This window comes from Eucyclogobius newberryi, unplaced genomic scaffold (assembly GCF_026437365.1).
Source record: "Eucyclogobius newberryi isolate DKJ021-1_F unplaced genomic scaffold, fEucNew1.0.hap1 SCAF_16, whole genome shotgun sequence".
Lineage (NCBI taxonomy): Eukaryota > Metazoa > Chordata > Actinopteri > Gobiiformes > Gobiidae > Eucyclogobius > Eucyclogobius newberryi.
The window spans coordinates 23815844-23839832 of record NW_027315790.1 but is presented as its reverse complement, the minus strand read 5'-3'; the positions used below and the strand labels follow the sequence as shown (position 1 = coordinate 23839832).

The 23989-nt window shown below is 39.5% G+C and overlaps 2 protein-coding genes across 12 annotated transcripts in view; one reads left to right on the top strand and one right to left on the bottom strand.

Moving 5' to 3' along the window:
- Window positions 1-13157, top strand: part of LOC140362040 (sodium bicarbonate cotransporter 3-like) — a 47211-nt gene extending 34054 nt beyond the window's left edge. For 6 of the 10 annotated variants that reach the window (XM_072448051.1, XM_072448055.1, XM_072448054.1 and 3 more), the window contains 13 exons: window positions 417-550; window positions 1016-1261; window positions 1355-1463; window positions 2182-2343; window positions 3328-3441; window positions 3958-4119; window positions 5046-5297; window positions 5913-5981; window positions 6214-6387; window positions 6994-7140; window positions 8005-8084; window positions 9283-9378; window positions 10053-13157. In XM_072448051.1, the coding sequence (XP_072304152.1) occupies window positions 417-550; window positions 1016-1261; window positions 1355-1463; window positions 2182-2343; window positions 3328-3441; window positions 3958-4119; window positions 5046-5297; window positions 5913-5981; window positions 6214-6387; window positions 6994-7140; window positions 8005-8084; window positions 9283-9378; window positions 10053-10137 (1830 nt within the window). In that variant the 3' untranslated portion in view covers window positions 10138-13157. Of the gene's footprint in view, window positions 1-416; window positions 551-1015; window positions 1262-1354; window positions 1464-2181; window positions 2344-3327; window positions 3442-3957; window positions 4120-5045; window positions 5298-5912; window positions 5982-6213; window positions 6388-6993; window positions 7141-8004; window positions 8085-8205; window positions 8255-9282; window positions 9379-10052 lie in introns of all 10 variants that reach the window. The other 4 variants (XM_072448056.1, XM_072448053.1, XR_011927049.1 and 1 more) reach the window with 3 other exon arrangements.
- A 1599-nt stretch (window positions 13158-14756) lies between these two features.
- On the bottom strand, window positions 14757-23886 carry LOC140362041 (homocysteine-responsive endoplasmic reticulum-resident ubiquitin-like domain member 2 protein). 2 transcript variants are annotated; one of them, XM_072448057.1, is made up of 9 exons: window positions 23766-23886; window positions 22386-22669; window positions 19250-19327; window positions 18651-18788; window positions 18415-18533; window positions 17100-17204; window positions 16740-17027; window positions 16239-16347; window positions 14757-15697 (listed from the first exon to the last, which is right to left on the bottom strand). In XM_072448057.1, exons 2-9 carry the CDS (start codon window positions 22530-22532, stop codon window positions 15530-15532), a joined length of 1152 nt encoding a protein of 383 aa, XP_072304158.1. In that variant the 5' UTR covers window positions 22533-22669; window positions 23766-23886; the 3' UTR covers window positions 14757-15529. The 2 variants fall into 2 exon arrangements, with proteins under 2 accessions (XP_072304158.1, XP_072304159.1); XM_072448058.1 differs by having other exon boundaries at window positions 16740-17024.
- Window positions 23887-23989: the final 103 nt, after the last annotated feature.

The window sequence follows — 23989 nt, the reverse complement described above, 5'->3', positions numbered from 1 at the left end:
TGCTCAATTTCTTTCATAATTAGTGATATTCTCTTTTATTATAGCATCCCTAAGCTACTGTTGTCAAGCAATAGCAATTTTCCCTGACTGAATTCAAAATCTTTACTTTATAATGATCCAATGGAAAATAACCAGCTGAACACTGCACTGAAGCAGTTTCTTTGTGTCTCTGGTTTTGAATGCACACTGAGTCTGTTAGTTTAGCCTGTGAGCTGTGAGCCTGGAGCGTTTAAGCACACTCTGCAGGCTGCACTGCCACAGAGCCAGCAGGGAGGAAACGTCCAGTCTTTTACTCTCCGCCTCTTAATAAAACTCTTCTCTTTTGGGGGTCTCCATCTTGCCTTTATCACTTCCTCTCTGGTTTGTAATTTGTTTTTGTCCTCTCTCACTCCCCCCCCGTCTGTGTGTGTCTGCAGAGTGCCATAGAGTCGCTATTTGGGGCGTCAATGACAGGAGTGGCGTACTCCGTGTTTGCAGGCCAGCCCCTCACTATTCTTGGCAGCACAGGGCCCGTTCTAGTATTCGAGAAGATCCTCTTCAAGTTCTGCACGTGAGCATGTGTTCCCAAGCTATCATACCAACATACCAGTGAGGGCAATTCATAGTTCTAATCATTTAAAAATACTATAAATGCAAATACCGTATTTTCAGTTAGGTTGTGTTTTCAATTTTGTCCAAGTACCAGTAACAATCACACCCTAACCCTGCTCAGTAATGCATGGTAGAACATTTCAAATGTAAACAAAAATCCAAGGGGTCAAACAAGGTCCCCTGTGTTGATATGCCGATGGTTTCTTTGCAATAAAACAGTTCCAAATAAATATGCAAATTAGGCAGATGTTTGTGATCCTGAACAAAAAGCCCAAGAAACAAAAGGAATTAGTATTGATCACCAAAAATAAACCACAACACAAAGTATATCCCTTCAGTGAGGGTTACGGTTATGGTTATGGAAGGCACACAAGCGATAACACACAATCAAAGGTGTTTTGATAATTACCTTTCCTTTTCCTAGTGACTACGGCCTGTCGTACCTGTCCCTTCGCACAAGCATCGGTCTATGGACAGCGTTCTTGTGTCTCGTGCTCGTTGCCACGGATGCCAGCTCTTTGGTCTGCTACATCACTCGGTTCACGGAGGAGGCCTTTGCCGCTCTCATCTGCATCATCTTCATCTACGAGGCTCTAGAAAAACTCTTCCACCTCGGAGAACACTTCCCTGTCAACATGCACAACGACTTGGACAACCTCACAACGTATACGTAAGCGCCACAACAAATATCGCACTGTTTTATCGTGATAATGGGCATGTGGTTTAAATGGGTTTGTTCATAAATGTATTTATTCATTATCAGGTGTCAATGTGCTCCGCCGACCAACGCTTCAGATGCCGTCAAACAGACGTGGAACCAGAGCGGCTACGCTGATGAAGACTCTGTTCCCTGGAGCAGCCTCAGCGTTTCAGTAAGAAAAGCACACAGCACCCCCTGGTGTTCAATACAAAATAATACATAAAAACTGAGCATTTGCAATACCAAGACAAAAAAACTGTAGATGCCATCATTTTGTCATATTTTAATGTTTTTAAACTCTGTAGAGGACGACATTCTTTTACTATCACAATTAAGTTACAAGAAGACATTCAACGATATTCAAAATTTTTTACTTTTACCCGAATCAGTTCTTGTGAAGCGTTAGGCTACATACTTTAATACTGTTTCAAATTGTCCCACAAAGAGTGTTAATAAGTTATAAAATGCATGTAAGACTAAGTGTTCTGCTCTGGCTTTAATAAAATCAAAAGAATACACTGCAGTATTTGATTATGATCAGGCATCAAACTAGAAGAATCTGCTACTGATTAATAAATGCGGAACACACATTGTATTTTAAGTATTCACGGAATTATTAGCGGAATAATAATGCAGCTGCTTAGTATTCTGTATTAAACAGTCTGCCCACAAGGTAATAGGCTAATTCTACAAACACACACAGTTTTAAGAGAAGTAGTGGTTGCAATAGTTAATTTAATTAAAATGCTCTAGAAGTCATACATGTTGAGTAAAATTACATTTAAGTAACAGTATTAAACATGAAACATTTTGTCTTCTTTTGCGATACAAACAGATTTAAAACAAGTTGTACTGCATGCATTTCTCATTTTTCTCTCTTCATTCTGTAGGTTTGTCAGGAGTTCAAGGGAGAGTTTGTGGGTCCCGCCTGTGGTCACCACGGCCCGTACATCCCAGACGTCCTGTTCTGGTCCGTCATTCTCTTCTTCACCACTTTCTTTCTGTCCGCTTTCCTCAAGCAGTTCAAAACCGAGCGATACTTTCCTACTAAGGTAAGTCTGTTTAATTATTTACCATTCATTATCTTTACATCAGCATACTGCCAAGCTGAGACGGTTTCAGAGGAGGGGTGAAGAGCATATCGATGAAAGAGGATAGTTCTCAAGTTGCATGAGACAAGAATGCATTATCGAGCTTTACACAATAGGTGGACACCATAGAACTCTTCTGGTTTTACTGTCCGCCACCTGCTTTTATTGTTTGGAATACGCCAGTTTGACTTGTACATCTATAGAGATAAGCAGTTCAAATATTCTGAGACACATTCTTTCACTGTAAGAATGCTTTTATATTCAATTACAGAAGTTTTCATTGCCAAACATATTTGGTTTGGTGGAGTCAATTAATTGGATTTAATGCCAGTTTTTTGTAAAATTCCAGGCTAATGTTCCAGCCCCCCCTCCTAAAAAACGTACACAGTGCGCCTTTAAATAACAAAGTTCAACATTTGTGACTTTTACTTTGGATACTATATTAAATATGAAAAGACGTGTAATATATTTATTTTGAGTTGACCACCTACATTATTACATTCTAATATGAGAAGAATACAAGACGATCAATGCAGGCCTTCTGACCCCCAACTGTGAGTGTGACATTAGCACAACGTAGACTCTGAAGAACTGTAATTTGAAATGTTATATTCTATAAAAATGTAAGGGAAAGAACTGTTACTTATCTGCGGTGTTTAGTAGGAGAGAATATACAGTTGTTTATGTTTTCAGCCTGATTAGTATGCGTGAGGCGCCTCATAAAGAGCAGAGGAGATGTGCCGAGGCCTCCTACTCACTGTGGTCTGTTTCCCTCTGTGCTTTGTGGAGGCAAGTGTTGGCAGTGCTCGATTTATGCCTGTGGTGTTGAAACAAAGTCATCATTACTTTGCTTGAATCTGTTGGATGCCTTCAGAGCTGCAGCGTCTGTTTACGGCTGCAATGACATCAAGGTGTTGAAATGGCTTCTGTGTGTTTGATTTGTAGGTGCGCTCCACAATAAGCGACTTTGCTGTGTTTATAACCATCATGGTTATGGTGTTGGTGGATTATTTGATGGGTATCCCATCTCCAAAACTCAATGTCCCGGACCGCTTCGAGGTAAATGAACGCAAAAGTATTCCTATGCATAGGTTTTGAATATTATAAGATCATAACATTTCTTTTAGGAGTGGGAAAATGTGTGTTATGGCTGGTAAATTGTAAAACTAATTTTAAAAAAGCTACAAAAAGAGCTGTAAAATCCATGCCCTTTTTTGATTTTATGTGTAGCCTCAACATTTACAGTTGCATTTTTACAACTTGCTAAAATACTGTCAACTTATTCCCCAGAAAACATTGCAATATACATTTTTGCTCGCCACAAAACCTGTTTTTATCATGGCACCTGTAATTTCTTGGGATTAGTCTTCAACTCTTTGTATTATTAATTTGTTATAAGAAAGTCAAATAAGGGTTTGATTGAGTTTTGCAAAGCTTTGAGATTTGGATTTGAGCGTTCTTTTTGATGGTTGCGATTGAATTAATAAGTCAAGCAAACAAAGTAGTACAAGGTGGGATTAGCTGCTGTGTATTAATATTTGATCCAGGTGCTAAATATGTTTGGTCTCCCCGCAGCCCACTTCAAAGCACAGAGGCTGGCTGATGGACCCGTTGGGGGATAATCCGTGGTGGACTCTGCTGGTGGCGGTGCTCCCTGCCCTGCTCTGCACCATCCTCATCTTTATGGACCAGCAAATCACTGCCGTCATCATCAACCGCAAGGAGCACAAACTCAAGGTTTGACCAGTTTTGTAACAGTTTGTCTGGGAAAAAGAGCAAATTCAAAAGCAAAAGGGTTATGTGTTCTTGGGTAAGTTATTTGGTCCTAAACTGAGCCTTTGATGTAGACTTGGTTCGGTCGGGTTCCAGCCCGTGTTTAGTCCTAGTCTAGTCCTGCTTTAGTCCCAGTTTTGATGTAAACACAACCTGTATCTGTTTTTTCAGCTGTTCTCGGCTCTGATTTTTTCATTTACAAAACCTGCCATTTATAGGAGATTAATTCAAAATGTAGTACAGAGCCAGAGAAAGTACTTCTAATTAAACCACCTGAAGTGAGACCTTGATTTACTGACCCAATGTCAAGTATTTCAAGAATAAAAGTAACAATTCACTAACTAATTAAGATCAATGCATTTGTCCAATTCACTTTTTTATTATGTTTATTTATTTATTTACTTTATTCGTAGCACATTTCATAAACCAATACTGTCCATAGTGCTGCACAATACACATATAAAATTTAATATAAAAAGATAATCTGCATGAAAACGAGATACACTTTGAAATGCCTCTAAAACAATTTGCTGCAATATTGTACTTCAGTGACATATAGGCCAGTGCAGTGTTCCCCATACAATTGATCCTTATTTGAATTTTTGTATTCAATAAATCCTTTGGAGTCTGTTGAATAATCTTAAATAATCTCTGAACTCTGCACTAAACCTTTTACTGGACTTCTCTAGCTGATCATTGACAAGTGGAAATGACCAATGATGGATAAATTGCAAAGCCCTAATTGCCTTTGTTTAATCTAAATGTAATCTTGATGTGTTTATGATGATATATTGATGCAAACGTGTAATGTACTATCCAGTTTGCCTCCATACTGTGGTAAACCCTGTGACATGGATTATCACTTGTCTGATTTCCCGCGTCTTGTGCAGAAAGGCGCTGGGTATCACCTGGACCTGCTCATCGTGTCGGTGATGCTGGGGGTCTGCTCCATCATGGGTCTGCCCTGGTTTGTGGCGGCGACCGTCCTGTCCATTTCCCACGTCAACAGTCTGAAGGTGGAGTCCGAGTGCTCAGCTCCGGGAGAACAGCCCAAATTTCTGGGAATCCGGGAGCAACGCGTCACGGGATTCATGATCTTTGTCCTGATGGGCTGCTCAGTCTTTATGACGTCTGTACTCAAGGTGACATTCTTATGACGGGATCACTTTATTTCAAATGGTTGGATATTACACTATCTATATTTATATATATATTCAGACCGTGTCATCACAACTCATGATAAAATTAATTTCCATACTAGAGTGGTCCAAAAGTATCAAAGATTTTATAATGATCGATACTAAGAATAGATACTCATTTGAACAGGTATTGATAAAAATATGTATGTAATAATCACAAGATAAAACTTTACCGGTCCTGAACAGTTTTAGAGTGATATTGAGCTTCATCTGATCCAGCATAAGACTACGTTAACACATAAAGAAAGTATTATTGTTTTGTGTTGAAAATTACTGTTTTTTTTTGTAGTATCAAACATATTCCTTAGTATAAAAAAGTAAATAATTACACTTTAATATCATGGCACAGCACAAAAAACTCATTATGAGCTTCAGCATCCTGTTTATATGCATCATTTTGAGCACTTTTCACAATATAAAAGGTGCAATATTTTATTTTCAGTTGTTAATTGGCAAGAAAATTAGACTGTTTTTGGTTGAATTGGCCAAAGCTGGATTCATTATTATAAAGTACAGTTGTATTACTGGTTTGTGACAGCATCATCTTTTCTCTCACAGTTCATTCCCATGCCAGTGCTGTATGGGGTCTTTCTCTACATGGGCGTCTCTTCCCTTAAAGGCATCCAAGTAAGTCTCTGCTCTTTGAAGATGCGAGGCCTCATCGTGGAGCGCCGCGCGGTCTCAAGCTGTTTGTTCAGATAACTTCTCCTCTCGTAGTCTAAACCTTTGATCACAGGGAGAGGAAACCACAGCTAATGCCTCTCCTCCCACAAAATTGGATTGCACTACCATTTTCCCCGTGTGCATTTTTGTGTTAAACAAGCTCTTCCTCTTTCCTCTTCCTCTTTCCTCTTTGTAGTTTTTCGACAGGATCAAGTTGTTCGGGATGCCAGCCAAGCACCAGCCCGACCTGATCTACCTGCGCTACGTGCCGCTGTGGAAAGTGCACATCTTCACTCTGGTGCAACTCGGCTGTTTGGTCCTACTTTGGGTCATCAAGGCGTCTGCAGCTGCGGTGGTTTTCCCCATGATGGTGAGACATGGCGATAAATGACCTCAGCCGATCATTACACTGTGACGGACGGCCCTGCTTTCAGAAATCCTTACTCTTGTTCATTTAAGCTTATTTTATTTGATATTTACATGTTTTAAGACCCCTGCAACTAAATACACATATCAAAAATACAAAAGTAAATGTTTTCCATTACAGTTTACTCTTTCATTTGGGTTTATTCAAGATACAAGTTTATTTCTTAAAATGAAAGGAATACAAATATGTTGCATTTGTTCACAGAATTGAGGCTTTGAACATGAATTTAATCTTCAAACCGAGCAGCATTAATGAGACAAATAGAAAACATTTACAGTGAGTGCATTACAAAAACGATGACACAAACATAAAGTTGTTTTAATCCCATGTCACGTTTTTTACTCCCTGTCAAAGTATTCAAAGTATTCAGGATACAACACTTTGACTGGAACATGTACCGAAATATGTTACAAAATACATTTAACTGCAGGTATTCTGTAACTAAATATATTCTTCCCAAAGCTACTAAAGTCACTGCTGCCCACGATGAAGAAAAGAACACAGTTAGAGACCGTTTGAATACTTGACAAACGTTCTTGTGCTCTGAAGGTTTTGGCGCTGGTGTTTGTGAGGAAGCTCCTCGACTTGATCTTCACAAACCGAGAGCTGAGCTGGCTGGACGACCTGATGCCGGAGAGCAAGAAGAAAAAGGAGGACGACAAGAAGAAGAAAGCTCGAGAGGAACTGGTGTTGGCTGTGAGTGTTACATGTCTGTCGTTATTTTACTACGGCCGAAATACACTGGGTTGAAGTACTTCACATCGAGGACACATTGCTGAACTGTCATCGTTTTTAACCCGTTGAATCATTTCCCCACTTCAGTTTCTCGACATGTTTCTGCATTGTGCTCATTACATTATAGTTGTATTTGGGGTCGTAAGTATTACAAATCTGATACTTATCGATATTAAAACTATTAAAACTCATTTGAGCAAGTATCCATACTAAAAACAAATCACAAACAGGACAAAATGTGACCTTTCCTGAGCAGTTTTAGAATGACCTTGAGCTTTATCAGCACTTGTAGAAGACGACAACAAACAACAATATTTAATAAAAATTGTTAACCAAAACCCAAAAATGGTATCGAGGATTAAGTTTATTCCTTGATATCAAAATCTAATTTGAAGTGATATTATTGTATACACTATATAGTACATATACACTGCGCATCATATCTATTCCATAACCAAAGTATAATGATGAGCAGTATTTGGTCCACAATAACAAGTTTTCACAATCCCGCAATGTTTTGATATCAAAGAGGTTGTTTTAGACGCAAATACTTGTACTTTTTGCTCATAATTGTATGTGCTTTTTCATATCATGACCTATTTATTTTGCATTGTTGACAGTAAAAGCATCAGTTCCAGCTGAGTTTGTTTCAGCTGTTTAACTCAAATTACTATATAGATTGCGGATTTGGGTCCAAAAATCAATAAATCCCTTAAATACCTCCATCAATCTCCAGATGAACAGTACTCTTGTGGCATAAGATCTCGTCCCGCCCCTAACGCTCGATGTGTGTGATGGCAACTAAATCACACGTTCTTTCTACAGGACGATGAAGACCTGACGCTGAAAGTGGCTTACGAGACGTCAAACCGGCTCGCCATCCCAGTAAAGACCCTCACCGGAAAGTAAGCCCAACTCTCTCTTTTCTTAAATAGACGTTCTTATACACTGTAAAAACAAGCCTGAGGTGATTACCATCTGCAGCAGTAGCTCTCCCGGTCAGCTCTCTGTTGTTGTGTTGGACAGATCTTACAGAATAGGAGTAGTGACCCACAGGCCGGAGGTGGACCCAGAGGTAGCAGGGTGGTGTTGCCTGGTGTAGAGCCTGATTCTAACCCTGCTCACTGAGGCATAAACAGCATGGCCAAACCTGTCTCTGCTGAACTTTTGTACATGAAACTACAGACTTTTAATGGCTTGAATAGGGCCATTTTGTGTTGTTTGTGTGTGTCTGGCACCGTACGTGTGTGGCTATTGTATAACTAACCATGAGAGCATTTAATATCAAATTAGAATTTAGTTACACTTACTCACAATAACTTTAATTAGCTGTAAAATTGTATTTCCTTTTGTAAAACGGTATGTTGCTTAATCATTCATTGAGACAATGAAAAGATATTAAGGACTGATATACGTTTACAGTTGATTCACATTTACCCTGGTTATAAGACTAAACTTGTAAAATTTCATATAAACTTACACATAATTTGACCTCATTTACCGTAAAAGCCCTATAAAGTTGCTCCCATTGGTGCTCAAATATAGTAAAAAGATTGTACATGTCACTTTGTACTGGCCCATATCATATTATTCATGATAAACATATATATATTCATTTGCTTTCAGGGCACAGGGAAATTTGGAATATCGTGATATAATTAGACGTGCAGCTGATTTCCCTTGCAGTTCCAAAGGGAGGCAGTCAGCGCTAAATGAGAACACGAAGTGACACATTTTCACTGAGGCTGAGGCTGTGCAGAACCTAAAACACTAATAATGACAGACGAAGGATGTGAGCAGTGGAAGCAGAACTTTAGTCACTTAAATATCCTTAAAAGTACAAATTATGAAGTATTTTGACTAGCCTCAGTTATATCATTATTGCTAATCATCGCTTTTATATTGAAATATGATTAAATCTGTAGGCCATATTACTACTTTTAACGCCACGCTGTTCCCTAACATGCATATTCTGTTCCATGTCTGTCCGTTGTGTCTGTGCATGCTCACCTTTCAGCTCGTTTTGAAGTGTCTCTCACTGACTCCATGTCCACGTGTCTTCTCTTTGTGTCTTTGTGTGTGTTTGCATTCTGGTGCGTGTAGTTCAGAGTCTGACCCTATAAAAAACTGTGCTGAAAAGGCTAAAAGCTCCACCCCGAGAGCAGACTGGAGTCCCCAGCCTGTGAGCAGTAGTGGAAGGTAGCTATGCTCTCAACATCTAATGCTCTCAAGTGACAAACGTCTCCTCTGAATGTCATGCTTTGGGTTTGATCCGTATACATACTAACAGTACATTAAAGGTGCACCGTGTAACTTTCCTGTCCCCTGTTCGTCTCCATGAAGATGTTACTTTACGTTTTGCCTGTAATTGGATGTATCTATCTTCTATGAGACAAGCACATAACAAGCTAAGTTACAGGTCAGGTTTATGGAAAGGTGACCCCCTGTAAGAATGCGTGTTTTTAAGGTATTTTATTAGCAATGAAGACGCCTGTATTTGATTAGATGGAAGACAGATAAGTTTAATGACAAAGCAATGACGTCTTCATGGAGACGTTCACCCAGAAAAGTTACAAAGTGCACCTTTAATTTGAACTACGAGAAATACAAAGGATGATTTTGTGTTTAAAAAAATGTGTGTGGTTCACTATTCATGGGTTTAAGCTAACTGCACACAGAAGTGAAGCGATGTCTGTGTGCAGTTTTCTTTAAGTACGCGTTTTTTTTGTATATTGTATTTGGGATTAGATCAAACTTGTGAAAATAAGAGACAAAGAACGTTTTGATCTTTTGAAAATGTTCCCAAATACAATACACAGACCTTCCAGCTTCTCCCAGCTCGTTGCGCTCACGATCTCTCCTCTCGTCTGTAGCCAGGAGAAGGTGGCGTGCGTTAGGGTCGACATGAGCCCGGAAGATTCACCCGAAGGCGGCTCCACGACCGAGACCTTCCTGTGAGGGAGCAGGCGTTTCCTCCGCCCCGAGCCCCACTCCGGACCCCCCACCCCCGGGCTGCTTCAACGTGGGACGAAGGAGCGTAGCTGAGAACTGGCGGAGAAGCACAACAAAACAAACGCAGCCTTACGAGCTCTTGTCTTACGAGCTACGGGCCACAAAAACAACTGCCATGAAGTGAAAACGTGCACATCGCGGACATGAAGGAGGACGTTACTGCCCAATTCACTGTATGTTTTTTATAGAAAGTTAATTTATCCATTTTAAAGTCAGATGCCAAAGGAAAGGGCCTCACTGGCCGGGATCAAGAACTGTTTTAACTAGAGTTGTCTTTATTTTCAAATCTTTGTGTTGTAGCTGCTGTACATTTTCTTATAATAGCTCACATTTGTCCTTTTGTGAGTTAAAAAAACACCAGCATCAAATCCATCATAGAAAAGCCATTAATCGTCATTTAAGGTAATTCTGGCACAAACAAACAACTATACAAATTTCCTCTATATACAAAATATACCTATTGTGTCAACACTACTTCTACAACGACAATACTTTTCCTCGCCAGGAAAACTTTCAGTGTTATTGTTGCTGCTCGAAAGGTCAAAAGTCACATCTTGTAAACCTCATTCATTATATGCTGTTACATGAATAATTATTAGTGTATGTAAACTGTATGTACGATATGTTCATTTGATGTGACTTCAAAGGCCATATTGAAAAGTCTGTACTGTACAATAAGCACTTTGCCAGTATAACTTCGTAAAAATTAACACAATATAGTTATGGTAACGCACTGATGTCCACAAAGTTACTCAATTCTTTGCTAGATATTTTAGTTTTCTGTAGTTTTAAAGGTAAATGAGCACCGTCGTACAACAGACGTTAAAACAATGAAGACAATAACAATCTAATGCTCTTTTCCTCAGACATTTGGAAAAACATAAGAACACATAGACGTTTGTAAAGGAGTGGTGAAGGGTCCGCCGCCTGCTTGTCGCCATGGAGATGACTAGAATGCTGCACAGTACGGCATTAAACGTATCCATCGCAATTTTACAGTATTTCTTAAAACGATAAGAGCATCTGTAATTGAAATGAATGCAAGATAAGTTTAATGTGACACTGTGAAACAAAGTAATGACATCTCCGTGGAAGCGAGCAACCACCAGAAAAGGTTACGTAGTGCACCTTTAATATGGACCTTTAACAATAAGCAATCTTCATTTTTAACAGCGCTGCGGCAGGAGCAGTGAGCGACCACATTTCTTAAGATGCGTTTCTTTTTGTCGCTTCCGTTTTCCAAATCGTGCAGAAATGACTTAAACTTTAGGGTCATCAGTGTGTTTAAAAAAGGAAAAAAAAGAAAGAAAAGAAAATGTCCAATCCTCTCCCAAAGCCTCCTTAGAGCTGTTCAAACTCAGGAATCGGGAGGATTTCTGGCATTCGTTTAAATATGTTTATTTTCTCAAGACGACGGTATAATTGTTATTAACAGTTCATTGTATTAATTCCATTGTGAATATTTTAATAAAAGTAATAATAATAATAGTAATAATGATAATATTGACAAGTAACAGGGTCGGTCATTTAAAAAAAAAACGAAGAAGCAATTTCTGGTGTGACTCCTGTTATCGCAGCACCATTTTTATACCGTGTGTGTCATTGTTTGTAATCGTGTGTGCGTGGTGTAAAGATAACTTGTCAAGCGTTGCAAATCATTTTATGCAAGATATTTCTACACTAAATGTAAGAAAAAAATACCGTTATAATCTATATGAAGTCCTTCTTATTTCGCTAGCGAGTCAGTGAAGTCCCGTTTTTAGCAATAAGCCTCCCGTACAGTGCAGTGTGCGGCTGTGGGAGGAACCTTTGCGACCTCATCGATCGTGGTTTGTGTTTCGTTTGGCTTTTGTCGGTGTGCCGCTACCGTGACAACAGCTTATATACGTGCCTTGTCTGAAGCTCAATGTGACGTATTGTTATCGATCATTTGGTTGAAATGCGCGGCACGACGACGCCAAAGACACCACTTAGTACAACGTCATTTCGTTTTGCTTCTTCTTCTGTGTCGTGGTGTTTAGAAAAAGAGAACGTTTAAACTTCTTAACAACGGACTGAAATAATGTACTTAAAAAACTGTTACTGTATGTACTTCTGTCACTTCACTGGTTTTCACTGCATCTAAGCTGTGTAAAAAGACAATTTTGAGGTACTGGTAAGGAATCATTTGAATGTCTAATTATGTTGAAATAATTTAATTTTGAACTTGTTTGTCGGTGGAGTTGTCACGTTAGATTGACGCTCCGCAGTCTTAACATAAAAAGTGCACTGACAGGTCATGTTATTTTCCTTTTTTCATCCTCAGTTAAAAGTCAAAACTATTTTTACAGCACAGTAAATATTATAACTGTAATTATTTTGGTAATCGACTAGTCAGCGTTTTATTTTTATTTTTAAGTTTTTTGTCAACTAGCCAACCATTTTTGAAGACAAATTAAGGTTGAAAGTGTCTAAATTTACAAAGAAAGTGTATTATCCATGAAAATCAGCAAAGGTTTATTCTATTCTACCATTTTGATTTAATAATGCCACTGTGTTTGTGCTAAAACGAGTAGCGTATTTACCAAGTGAGTTATCGTGTTATTACTGCGCTATAAAGTTCTACCAAATGTAATAAAACATGCTGCACATAAAATCCCTATCCAATATTTTTGACTAAATTAGAATTTTCATTAACTTTCATTAGATATCTTCATTTACCTGTCAATGCAACATATATGAACCCAGTAATATACATGCAAGTGTATTTTATTTGTATTTTGTTGTCCTTTTCTCCAATGTGCACTTAGATATTCTGTTGAAGAATGAGTAATGACGAGCTAAATGTGGAGATGTACCTTCATGTTCACCTCAATAAACATATTTATTTTGTTTATTTGTAAAGCACATGACATAATGTTGTTTCTTGAATCATGACTTTTGGTCATGCTTGACTGGTGCAAAGCAATAAAAGTGGACGCAGACTGCTCCTGCTTTTTTCATTTTCAAGTTGATGTTCAAAATGTTCACAGATCGTTGGACCCAATTTGTCAACTCGAACTAAAATGATACAATAAATGTCCAAATAAAAGAATGTATAAAACCGACCGTCTGTGTTTGAAGCATGCAGGTCTACATGTTGTCTACAAGCCCATGTTGCACCATGCAGCGGTCAGTCAGGGTCACCAGGCACTGTAGCTCAGGGTCGCTCTGGTCAGAAGGTGTTCACCAGCAGTTATGAAAGATTGTACAGTCTCTGGTTTGATCACATTTGGTATTCTGCTCTTATCAGATGGTCTGCCACAAATAAAGCTGAGGTGTCCATACTCCACCAGGGTCACTCAGAGCCACCAAACATTCACTTGGCCACTGCTCCTGAAAGTATAACCTACTAATATACTAGAAAAAGCTTCAGTTGTAGTCATCTGGACTCAGTTAGAAAAAATAGACGTTTCGACTCTCATCCAAGAGTCATTGTCAATAAAAGAATTTAGATCGAGAACTCCGATATTTATACTGTTCTGTGGTAAGACCCGCCCATTGGGCGGAGCCTTCCTGAAGTAGAAAGAGTTGTTTGTTTCAACAGAAACTCCCCCCTTGTATCTACCGAGCTAGCCTATTCAGAATTTTAATGGGCTATTAGAATCCTCTTTGTCTTTGTGAGACCCTGGCTCAACCACCCTGAGTACCTGATTAGCATCTAAATGTCCTGGTCCTGGTCCTCTACCTTTCCAGGGGTTCAGTAACCCATTATAGATGCCAGGAAGATTGAATCTTAGCCCTCCATTTCTGTTTAAAGAAGGTCTTTCTTTTTTAACAAAAATAGCTTCCTTAACTCCTCTTTCAAACCATATTTTCTCCCTGCTTAAAACCTTCACCTCACCGTCTTCAAACGAGTGATTAGAGGCTACTAATATACCTTAAGAAAACTATTGTGACCAGTAAACTACATTGCTTTTGAAAATTAACTGTGTCAAACTCATTTCCATTGCACTTGGCATGCGTACAGTGCAGACTGCCACGTTCAAAGGGTTTTTTGTACTCCAAACAAAACCAGGACTAGAACCAGACAGTACCAAATCTACTGAAGACACCAATTGGGACCAAACCAAGTGTGTAATTTAGGATTGTACATGGGAGGTGGGAAATAATTGCATCTAACCGCAAAGGAATAACCCCACATTAACCTTTATCTTTTTATTTCTTATGTTTGAAAATGTACTTAATCCTGTTTAGTTAAAGATGACATAAGATTTTAATCCCCCCAGGTATTTAGTATCAACAATAACATGCATCATTACTTTACATTCTGGTTATTGTTGTTGAACCTTACATGTTTAATTCAACTCAGTGAGTTAATGATGTGAGGGAACACTGTTATACAATGGATAAAAGCTCATAAAAGTAATAAATAAAAAAAATAAATGTCCCTAAGTTGCAGGCAAAGTGTACTTCCCAGGTTTTGACATGAGGTGGCAGTAAAGAACAGTCTCACACTACTCAGCAAAGTCATTTCCTATTCACCAATTTAACATGGAATTTAATCGCTCTTTCTCTCAATCAAACAATGAAAATGAAGCTTGAAATTACATTAATTTAAGTTTAATAAACCATGTAATTATTGTTCACAGCATGTTTGAGGAACAAACACAGGCATTTGTACAAACTCCACATGTATTGCCTTCTGTTTGAAGTACTGGCCTATTTTCACTCAACCTTCTTTACGTTCAACTCCTAAATCTGGATCTGGCCATTTCACTTTCTGAAAACCATCATATATCAACACACACACACACACACACACACTCACAGACAGTATTTGTTAGTTTTAGGTTTTAGACTAGTTTGTGTAAAAGGTGCAACATGATTGAATATATTGGACTGTGCAACTTATAGTGAAGTGTAGAAAACGCTGTCACGCTAAATCATCTTCATCACTGCATGATAAATCTCTTAGTGTTTCTAGTTTATTTTGTACATTTTTGTGACACACATTTTCTTAATAAACACAAACCTGTCACAAAGACATAACGTTGATTAAAGTGGCTCGATGAAGTGTGTGTTAAAACATATCAATCAAAAACAGAACTTTCCAGCAAATACTGCGACTGCATACAAATATAGAAATTAAAAATATGTACTTAAATCATCTTTAATAAAATCTGGTGCCTGTCGTCCCACACTGCATTGGCACACTATTGTTTTCTAGAATTACAAGGCGTCACTAACAGTCTTTAAAGCCACTTCTCATGTCAGCCATCTGTTCTGACGACGGGGGAAACTAACGCAGCGGTGCACCGGCGATCCTGCGCACACACGCGGCGCTTGTAGGCATTTATCCCGCTCTCAGATGCCGCGCTCAGTTTGCGGCGTTGGCGGGGCCCTCGGGGATTAGAGACATGAAGAACGTGATGATGAAGGACCACGTGGACGACAGGAAGCCATTTTGAGGGCCGCTGTCTGGATCTTCGGCTCCGTCTGCCGCGCTGTCGCCCTCCTCGTCGGAGCCGTCGTCTGCAGCTCCGTCCTACGAGTCAGAACGTCATATTAAAAGGACCGGTCATGATATCTATTTCCAAACTGGAGCTTTCCTGAATAGTCTTGACCTGTATCAGAACTAGTACAAGTCCAGATGGTAATATTATGGTCATATTTCTTCCTCCAAAGTATCAATTAAAGACTTTGAGAACGATCCTCGCCTCTCGCAGTCTCTCTTAGACTAAACCTCGACATTGTCAACTAAAAAATAGTATGTTTTTTGTTTTTCTTACTGTATAAGTGTAACATTGACTTAAGCATTATTATTGTCACAACACTATAATGACAGAGAATCAACAGCATGGGATTTTCCAGTTGTTTTCCAATGATTCTCACCCAATGTCTGCGATTGGATGAAAAAGCAAAATAAGTTGTTGCATTTTACAGCAAATTGAGAAAAACATTTGACAGATTTTACAGTACAAAGGGCATTAGAATCAAATAAAGTCAGATACATTTAAGTAGGAAAAGGGGTAATTGAAAACAGACAGAGAGAAGAGAGGATGAAGAAAATGAAGTACGGTCATTACCATTTCTGGCAAGTCTTGATTCAGTGGCTCTTCTTCTCCTTCGTCCAGGTTCGGCCTGTCACCCAGAAGCTCATTGTCCAAGTTGAAAGGAAACCACCCCGCTTGGTGCCTAGAACACAATCAAGATCAATAAAAAAACAACAAGGTAAACCAGAATGAAGCTCTGGCTGTTTAAAATAGTGAAACAAATCCACAAAAACAATGTTCGTAAGTCATTTGGAGAGTGCTTAGCTTGGAATGTTTCACAATAAAGCATTAAACTTATCCATCTTCCACACATCTGACCTGTTACTTGACCTTCTTGTTTCTATGGTGATGGAGACGTTTAATGCTGTACTGTGGAACAATTCCTGCAAAGCAACATCTCCTACGACACAAGCAGGTGTTATTATTTTTTGACATGTTATTCAGTGATTAGCCGTCATTGTAATAAGTGTTTTAGAGTGTATTGTATTGTATTGTGAGTGGGTTTATCCGTGGAGCACCCTGGTTTGGACTCACAGGTAGAGGACAACCATGGCGACCAGGACCATGACAAAGCGGCTGAAGGAGGAGTAGAAGTAGACGATGCTGAGGAGGATGGCGGCTCTGGAGAAGGTGTAGACCCAGTCCAGCCAGTCCCGGTTCAGATCCTCGTCGTTCAGGACCTCGCCGCCCTGAGCGTTCATCTGCACCTCCGGGTTTCCGTGGCGATCGGCCTGAGCCCTGTGGTTCTGGGAGTGGCTTTGATTGGACAGAGGCGAGGTCTGGTCTAGGCTCATGTGCTGAGAGGCGGCCATCAAGTGACTGCTGGGACAAAATACACACGTTACTAATAAAGATGAAGTTGATGTAGTTTCATGTACCAGAGGAGACACTTACTAATGCATTAAGAACTGCTGGGCGTAGAGCTGCTGCCACCACATGAGGCTCATGTGGTGGTAATAAACCGGGGTCTGCGAGGGAGGAGGGGGCATCTGCGACCAGCTACAGCCAACAAGAACAAGAGAGAGAGAGAGAGAGAGAGAGAGAGGATGTTAAGGAAAGACACAATCCGACCCGCCAATCACTAATCCACATATACATAGTGTTCCGGAGTAAACAGAACAGCCTAAAGCCTGGGACCGTCCAATACTTTAGCTCTAATGCAGCTTCAGTGGAGTCACCGTTAGTCCCATGACAAACTAGAGAAAACCACAGGTGTGTACTACCCGGTGGCCGAGTGGATAACACATATGCCAGGCTCCATGTGCAGCCATCCACAGTGTTGTAAGTTAAGTTCCAGGTCAAATACTTCTGGTCAAATACTTCAGGTCTTTGGCAGACTACTTAGGGATCATCTCAAAATGGGTGGAAGCTGAAAAGACGTAATATTTTTCGTCTTGGGGGGGTCTTTTTGTTGCTTTGATACATCGTTGTGGCAGTAATTGTTTTGAAATGCTAAAAAAACTCTCTCAGCAACGAGCATTAGGCCAACATTAGGCGGCGGGTGCGGCGCGGAGCACGGGGAGTGTGTACAGGGGAGCACGGTGCGTTGTGATCACGGCGCGCAGTGGCCTGTGCGAGAGAGCACCCGCCCCGCTCCCCGCGCTGACCACGGCGCGCCGTGGACCATGTGGATTGAGTAAACAAACATGCGCAACAGGTGACATTATTTGGAGAATTCATAACTTCTGCTGATAAACTTACCAAAGGATGTTCAGAGATGTTCACTAGAGGTGAGCAGGGTCTATTAAGCTACTATCGTTTTATCAACCCGTTAACATTTTATGTGAAGCCAGTCTTTCGTCTTTTGAGGGGGGGAGGGGGTCCAGAGGGAGATGAAAAAAATTACGTCTTTTCAGCTTCAACCCATTTTGAGATGATCCCTTAGAGTGGTTAGAAAACATTACCACATAAAGTGTATTTCTCAAATCTAACTTCATCACAAAACTAATTGCATATAAAATGTAGCAGGAAACAAAGACCTATGCTTGTGAACTTTAGCCTTGACTGTACTCGTAGAAGATATAATGAACATATGTATAAACAACCACTATTTATCTGCACTGTGGTACAATGAAAGGAAACGATTGGCCCTCATCATCGTCTATGGGGTTTATGTAAGTGAAATATTTATTAAAGTTGCTGCGCCTGCTTTGTACGGTCTGAATAGTTCATAGTGATTACGGCGATTACAACGGTGATAACTCTGTACCTGTGCATGAAGCCAGGATACATGTGTGGATAGGGGAAGGGCGGTCGCTGCCGGAGCCCGTCGCTCGTCTCTCCTGGTGAAGACGGGCTGTTCTGAAGAGGACTCGGGCTGTTAGGGCTCTAGAAACACAACACAGAAGCATCATCAAGACTGTGAACTGTGACAAATGCTGCAGCAGAACAGTGGCTGATGCAAAGACGCCCACAGCTGATGAAAGAAACAGAAATGTGACGCACCACGGGATCAGGGCTCTGCTGGGACTGGGGCCGGCTGGAGCTGGTGGAGCTGGTGGAGCTGCTGGAGCTGGTGGGCTTCGGGGATTCAGGGGGAGTCCGCGACGCACACACCAGGTGCAGCATGTGGTACTCGTCCTGCTGCAGAGGGAAATGTGCGTCATTATCAACAATTATTATCAACAATTATTATCAACAATTACAACGTATCTATGTCATTTATGTTTTTGTGAATAAAAATTGACAAATCACAATCATGTTGAGCAATATTTGTTTCTATAACAAAATGTTAAAAACCTTAAATCATGTTACATAAAGACTTTTATGACTTTATGTCTTAAGCCAGAGTGTGTATTGCTGGGTATGTGAAGAACGCTGCTTATTTCTGTGTTAGCTTGGAGTTGCTCCCACCGCAGCACAGACTCACTCCTCTTGTGTACAAATACAACACATACTGCAGACTTTACTGGCATGTATGTGATGAAAAGTGCAGAAGAAGAGCCAGGGACAGCACCTGGATATGTGCTGTTTGTAAAGGGCTCAAAATACATGCAAACGGGGAAAGAGATTAAAAAAGCAATAAGATATCACACAAATGTTACCTTTCGCAGCACATCCTTTAATGTTAAATGATCCAGGAGCAGCTTCCCAGAATAGACCAGTCTCTGGTCTTTGCAGCTCTAAAAACAGAAACAGTGGAGCATGAGCCATGTTCAATATTCAACGACCTCAGCTCAGCATTATGAATAATAAAACATATGACATATGGATGTCAAGTTTATTTGGTTTAACAAATCATAACTGGTCAATTAAAAACATGATGTAATCCTTGTGTTTACAATGGGCGTGGCAGTAGTAGTTATAAGAAGCAGTGCTACAACGATGAATCAGAAATAGTGTAGCCAAAATTATGAGTTTGTCTGCACCATTTATCATTTATACATTTTGTCCAACTCTTTGTCTTTTGTGGACCCAATCTTGAGTCTCGTCCCATCCCATCTGAACAAGAGTTTAATCTCCAATACAATACAGTTACTATTTAAAGGACCAAATATTATGCATTATCTGTAGTTATCAGCCTTTGAAGATGCTTCTCAGTTTAGAATCTCATTTTTATTAAAAAAAACAACAACGACAACATTTCGATCGCTGTAGATTCCAGCGTGAGTTTTGAGGCCATCTACTGGCTGCAAATGGTATTACAACAGGCTCAAACAGGTCTAATGGAAATGCAAGGAAGCACAAAGTAGAACTGTGGTTAGACGGGGAACAGAGCATAGAGCAAGTCTGACGATGTAAAGAAGATTCTCAGATCCACGTCGCAGATCGAGAAAATGTCAGTCAGTGTTTTTGACACTCAAACCAGGATTCCTCAAACAAGCTGAATGCAACTGAAGCTGAATGCAACTCCAGGCATGTTTTAGAAGTCTAACAATGTTAGAAAAAAAGCTTAAAAGTCAATTTTGCAAAATACATGTCCTTTAAGTCAAGTAATTTAATTTAATTTTCAATCGGGGTTATTTTTCTACCAACAAAACCATCTCTAAAAAAAACTAGAAACATAACAAATGTGGATGACAGGGTGAGGTGTATTTGCCAGGGTCATAGTTAAGCAAATGGAGTTACAGTGACCTTAGTCAGGATCAATGATTTACAGTGGCATTAACAGCCGGGTTAAAGAGTGTTATCCTAAAGCCTGGATTCACTTTTCACTGGGGCTGCACGATATTGGAATATGCATGCAATATGGGGGGTCATATGGGGGTCAAGTACCGTGACAGATATTATAGCAATAATTTGCTTGCATTAAAAAAATATACATAATTTTTTTTTTACATTTTTGTTAGTCTTATGTAGGCTATGCATTTGATTTATTTGCCTTTTGCTAAAAGGTGGGTAACTTCTATTATAATTAGTATTACCATTAATTATTCTTACTGTGGACTGAGCATACGCTTAAGCGGTGTTCATTTTCACTAGGACTGGGGGTGTGCAAATGTGGTGTAATGACGTGATTTGTCCTGATTTCAAAACATTGCTGTCTGCACGTTGTCAGCACAAACACAGTAGGAAAAGACACTCTATGTCTTTAGTCCTTGTGATTATTCTGGCCGTTCTGACTTTTCTTGCATTGACGTCGCAGTAAGTGCACCGTAATCGCGTCCTTCTCTCTGGCCTTGTTCTTCTTCACACGAAACACGGGCAGCCGGCTACAATTGTACATCTAGTATGTTCCTTTGTCAAACTCTTCTAAAGCCATAGGGTTAGTAGGAGGTTTCAGACGTGCAATGCTTTTGTTTGTCTTTCCAACTCTTCCACAAGTGTTTCCTCTGGTGCGGTGTGCATTAATACATCAAATAATTACAAATGATCACCCAACTTTTAAATATACTATTGCACGCTCTAACATCATGATGACAAGGATTTTATGGATATATAGTGCAGCCCGGAGCCCTACTTCATCCATTCATATAAACCACGAGTTACCAGCCAATATAAGAAAACTCATTAGACAGATTTGTTGAGGCGAAATTGTAATTAATGGTGCAATTCCTTTCTGGGTTTATTCAATAGTGTCACAAGGGAATGCTTTGTCCCTGAATGTTTACAGTGATTGTGTCGTAACGAGGTTAGTGAGAGGTAAACGAGCCGGGGCCAGATTAGCAACACCATGATGCAATACCAAAAAGACATGCAATCATTAAGGCCGCAAGATGTGTTGCAATCGAATTTAAACAGTAACATTACATATTAACATATTAGCTAATATTATTTCCTAAACAAACAACAAATAAATAAAGGGAAATAAATAAATTACAAACTATACTTTCTTATTATGTACACATTTTAAACCCTGTTAACCCTGTAGTTTAGAATACATGTTTGTAAATGTGTACGGGATTCTTGTTTAGTTAGTTTAGTTTATATTAGTTTAGCAGCTGATAGTTCCCGTCTCCTCTCAGATGTCCATGCTCCTCGACATGTTTCAAAAGTAAAGGAACTTTGAACAAAACATAAATTGTAAATAAAATAGTAATCACAATTTTTTTAAAAACGCAAGATATTTGTAAATTTGTTTTGGGCCCGAATAGAAATGAAGGCTAATCTGAACTAAGTTTATTCTTGTGGTTTTGGGAGGACAATACAATAGAGGCGGCGCGCAGGTGAGTGTAACTGTAGATCAAGCGTGTTTTAGCGTGTTAAAGTGTGCACCCTCCCCCATCCACCCAGTCACGGCAAAACGGGCTGAAGAATATGTGGTAAACGGGTTTAAAATGTGTATTTGCAGACAGGGAGACGGGCGCGCGCTCTCCCCAGGACCGCGCGCAGGGACAGAGCAGCTCGGAGCAGCTCCATCACAGACTTCCGCAGGAATTTGGCGAGAAATTGCTTCACGCTCTCTTATCTTTTGACTTAATACCGCTTTTTACATTTAATTTAATGCTATTTTGCGTTTTCGGCGGTACTTTATAAAAAGAATAATTGATAATAATTTATTTTATTCATATTGTAGAAATCAATAATCTAAGTGCGGCGAATCCGTAAACCAAGTAATAAAATAACTAAGGCCTTAGCCACATTAGTTTGCCTCGCCCTTTTTTTTTTAAAGAAATAGCATCAATTCCCTTGCCAAAGCCTGCACAAGTGTGATCATCACAAAGAACTCAGATCACACACATCAGATGGAAGTGTTTATAATAATCTGATAACTTATGTACTAATAAGTGCAGTTCTTACTGGTTTGCTGGGGTAGACATTAGATAGATGGGCCTTGAGCTTCTCCACAGTCCAGTTCTGGAAACAGTTGATGGTCTGATCACCGTACTTCTGGTTCGGGGCTTTGATCACCAGCGTAACAGGATTTTCCACTACACCTGGGTCCATGGCTCATCTGTGTCGCTACTCAATCTCTAAAATGAGCTACCCACTTGGGGTATGAGGTCACGTCTTAACACATCCTTCGATTGTCCATATTCTCTTGGCCTTTTATGTCTTCTGTAGTTTCCCCAGTCCGACACAACCTGAGAGAGAAAGAGAGTGAATCAGGTGAAACAAAATATCTACAGTTTACTGAAAACAACTCAAGGTAGGAGGTAAAGTACCTCATGATACAATATGTATCCTGATACTGAGCGTCATACGATGTCATGATACATGGATATTCCTTGTTAAAAGTTTACAAAAAGAGTGTTTTCATTATGTAGAATAACAAATTGCATAGGAAATGTCCATAATGCCATTATTTGGAGAATTCAATTGTACTATGAATACATTTTCCTTTAAGCCCATGAGATTCAGCTTTAATGCAGCAACGTGGCAAATTATAATGATTTTATGTTTTCATATACTTTATATATATATGCGCTTAATATATGTGCTTAATGCAGAAAAGCCGGTCACAATATTTTGCCGAATCGATATTTTGAGAATCAAATCAAATCAATTTATTTTTGTAAGGCCCAAAATCACAACAACAGGTTGTTGGCATTATTTATTATTACAAATTAATGTTAAGCAACCAAGACATCAGTTATTTACCGCCCATAATAGTAATAGTTTATATGGGTTCTATGGCAAAATGTCTTAAGAAAGTAAAAGAAAGTGCTATGTTATGTTATTAATGGGACATAGGGGTGGAAATAAATACATTTTCTTCATCCCACTCTTTTTTGGGAACACTTGATAATAACTGCATTAATAACAACAAGGATGTTAAGTTATGTTCCATTCTAAATTGGATAAAGGAGAAACATGCTCACTTATTATAATACAATTTTTAAAAAAAGACAAGAAATGAAGCTAGATTGAAAGTATGAATTTAAAATATCATGATCATGTTATGCCTTATTAAGATTAAGCATATACAAATATCAAGCAAGCACATAACGTGTCACGTTTACTACGATCAGTTGAAGCTACAAGACAAGTACCGCTAGGTTACCGTTAGCCAACTTGTTAGCAACAAGCTACGCTAGTGTTAGCTACAAATATCAGCTGTAAATTTGACATGACAAGTATCTGGATGAAGACACACACATTACAAAGTGGAAATTATCGTAAGGCTATTAACAGAGATGTGTCCTCAGTACATTTAGGAGTAGTACTTGGTTTACATACCCTTTTTTTTAGCCCAAGTGAGCGATATCGCCGTTTAAAGCCCAAAGCCCATCTGCCTGATCTGCGTCTGCACGATTTGCGCCTCTGCGGAGAAGTGCGGAAGTGGAGCTCAGAGCTCTGAGCTCAGTGCAATGTTTGTATCGCCACCCAGTGGTTAAACTGGTTAACTGCAGAACTGGTTTTGTTTACACTTACTGTATGTCTTCATAAACCATCGTGATCAT

What these genes read in the sequence shown, in the direction of transcription:
- LOC140362041 (XM_072448057.1), bottom strand. Translation starts at nt 22,532, where the DNA reads ATGGACCCAGGTGTAGTGGAAAATCCTGTTACGCTGGTGATCAAAGCC. An exon ending in ATGTCTACCCCAGCAAACCA is followed by an intron (nt 19,328 to 22,385) that starts GTAAGAACTGCA and finishes TTCTGTTTTTAG; the next exon opens with AGCTGCAAAGACCAGAGACT. An exon ending in CAGCAGTTCTTAATGCATTA is followed by an intron (nt 17,028 to 17,099) that starts GTAAGTGTCTCC and finishes ATTTTGTCCCAG; the next exon opens with CAGTCACTTGATGGCCGCCT.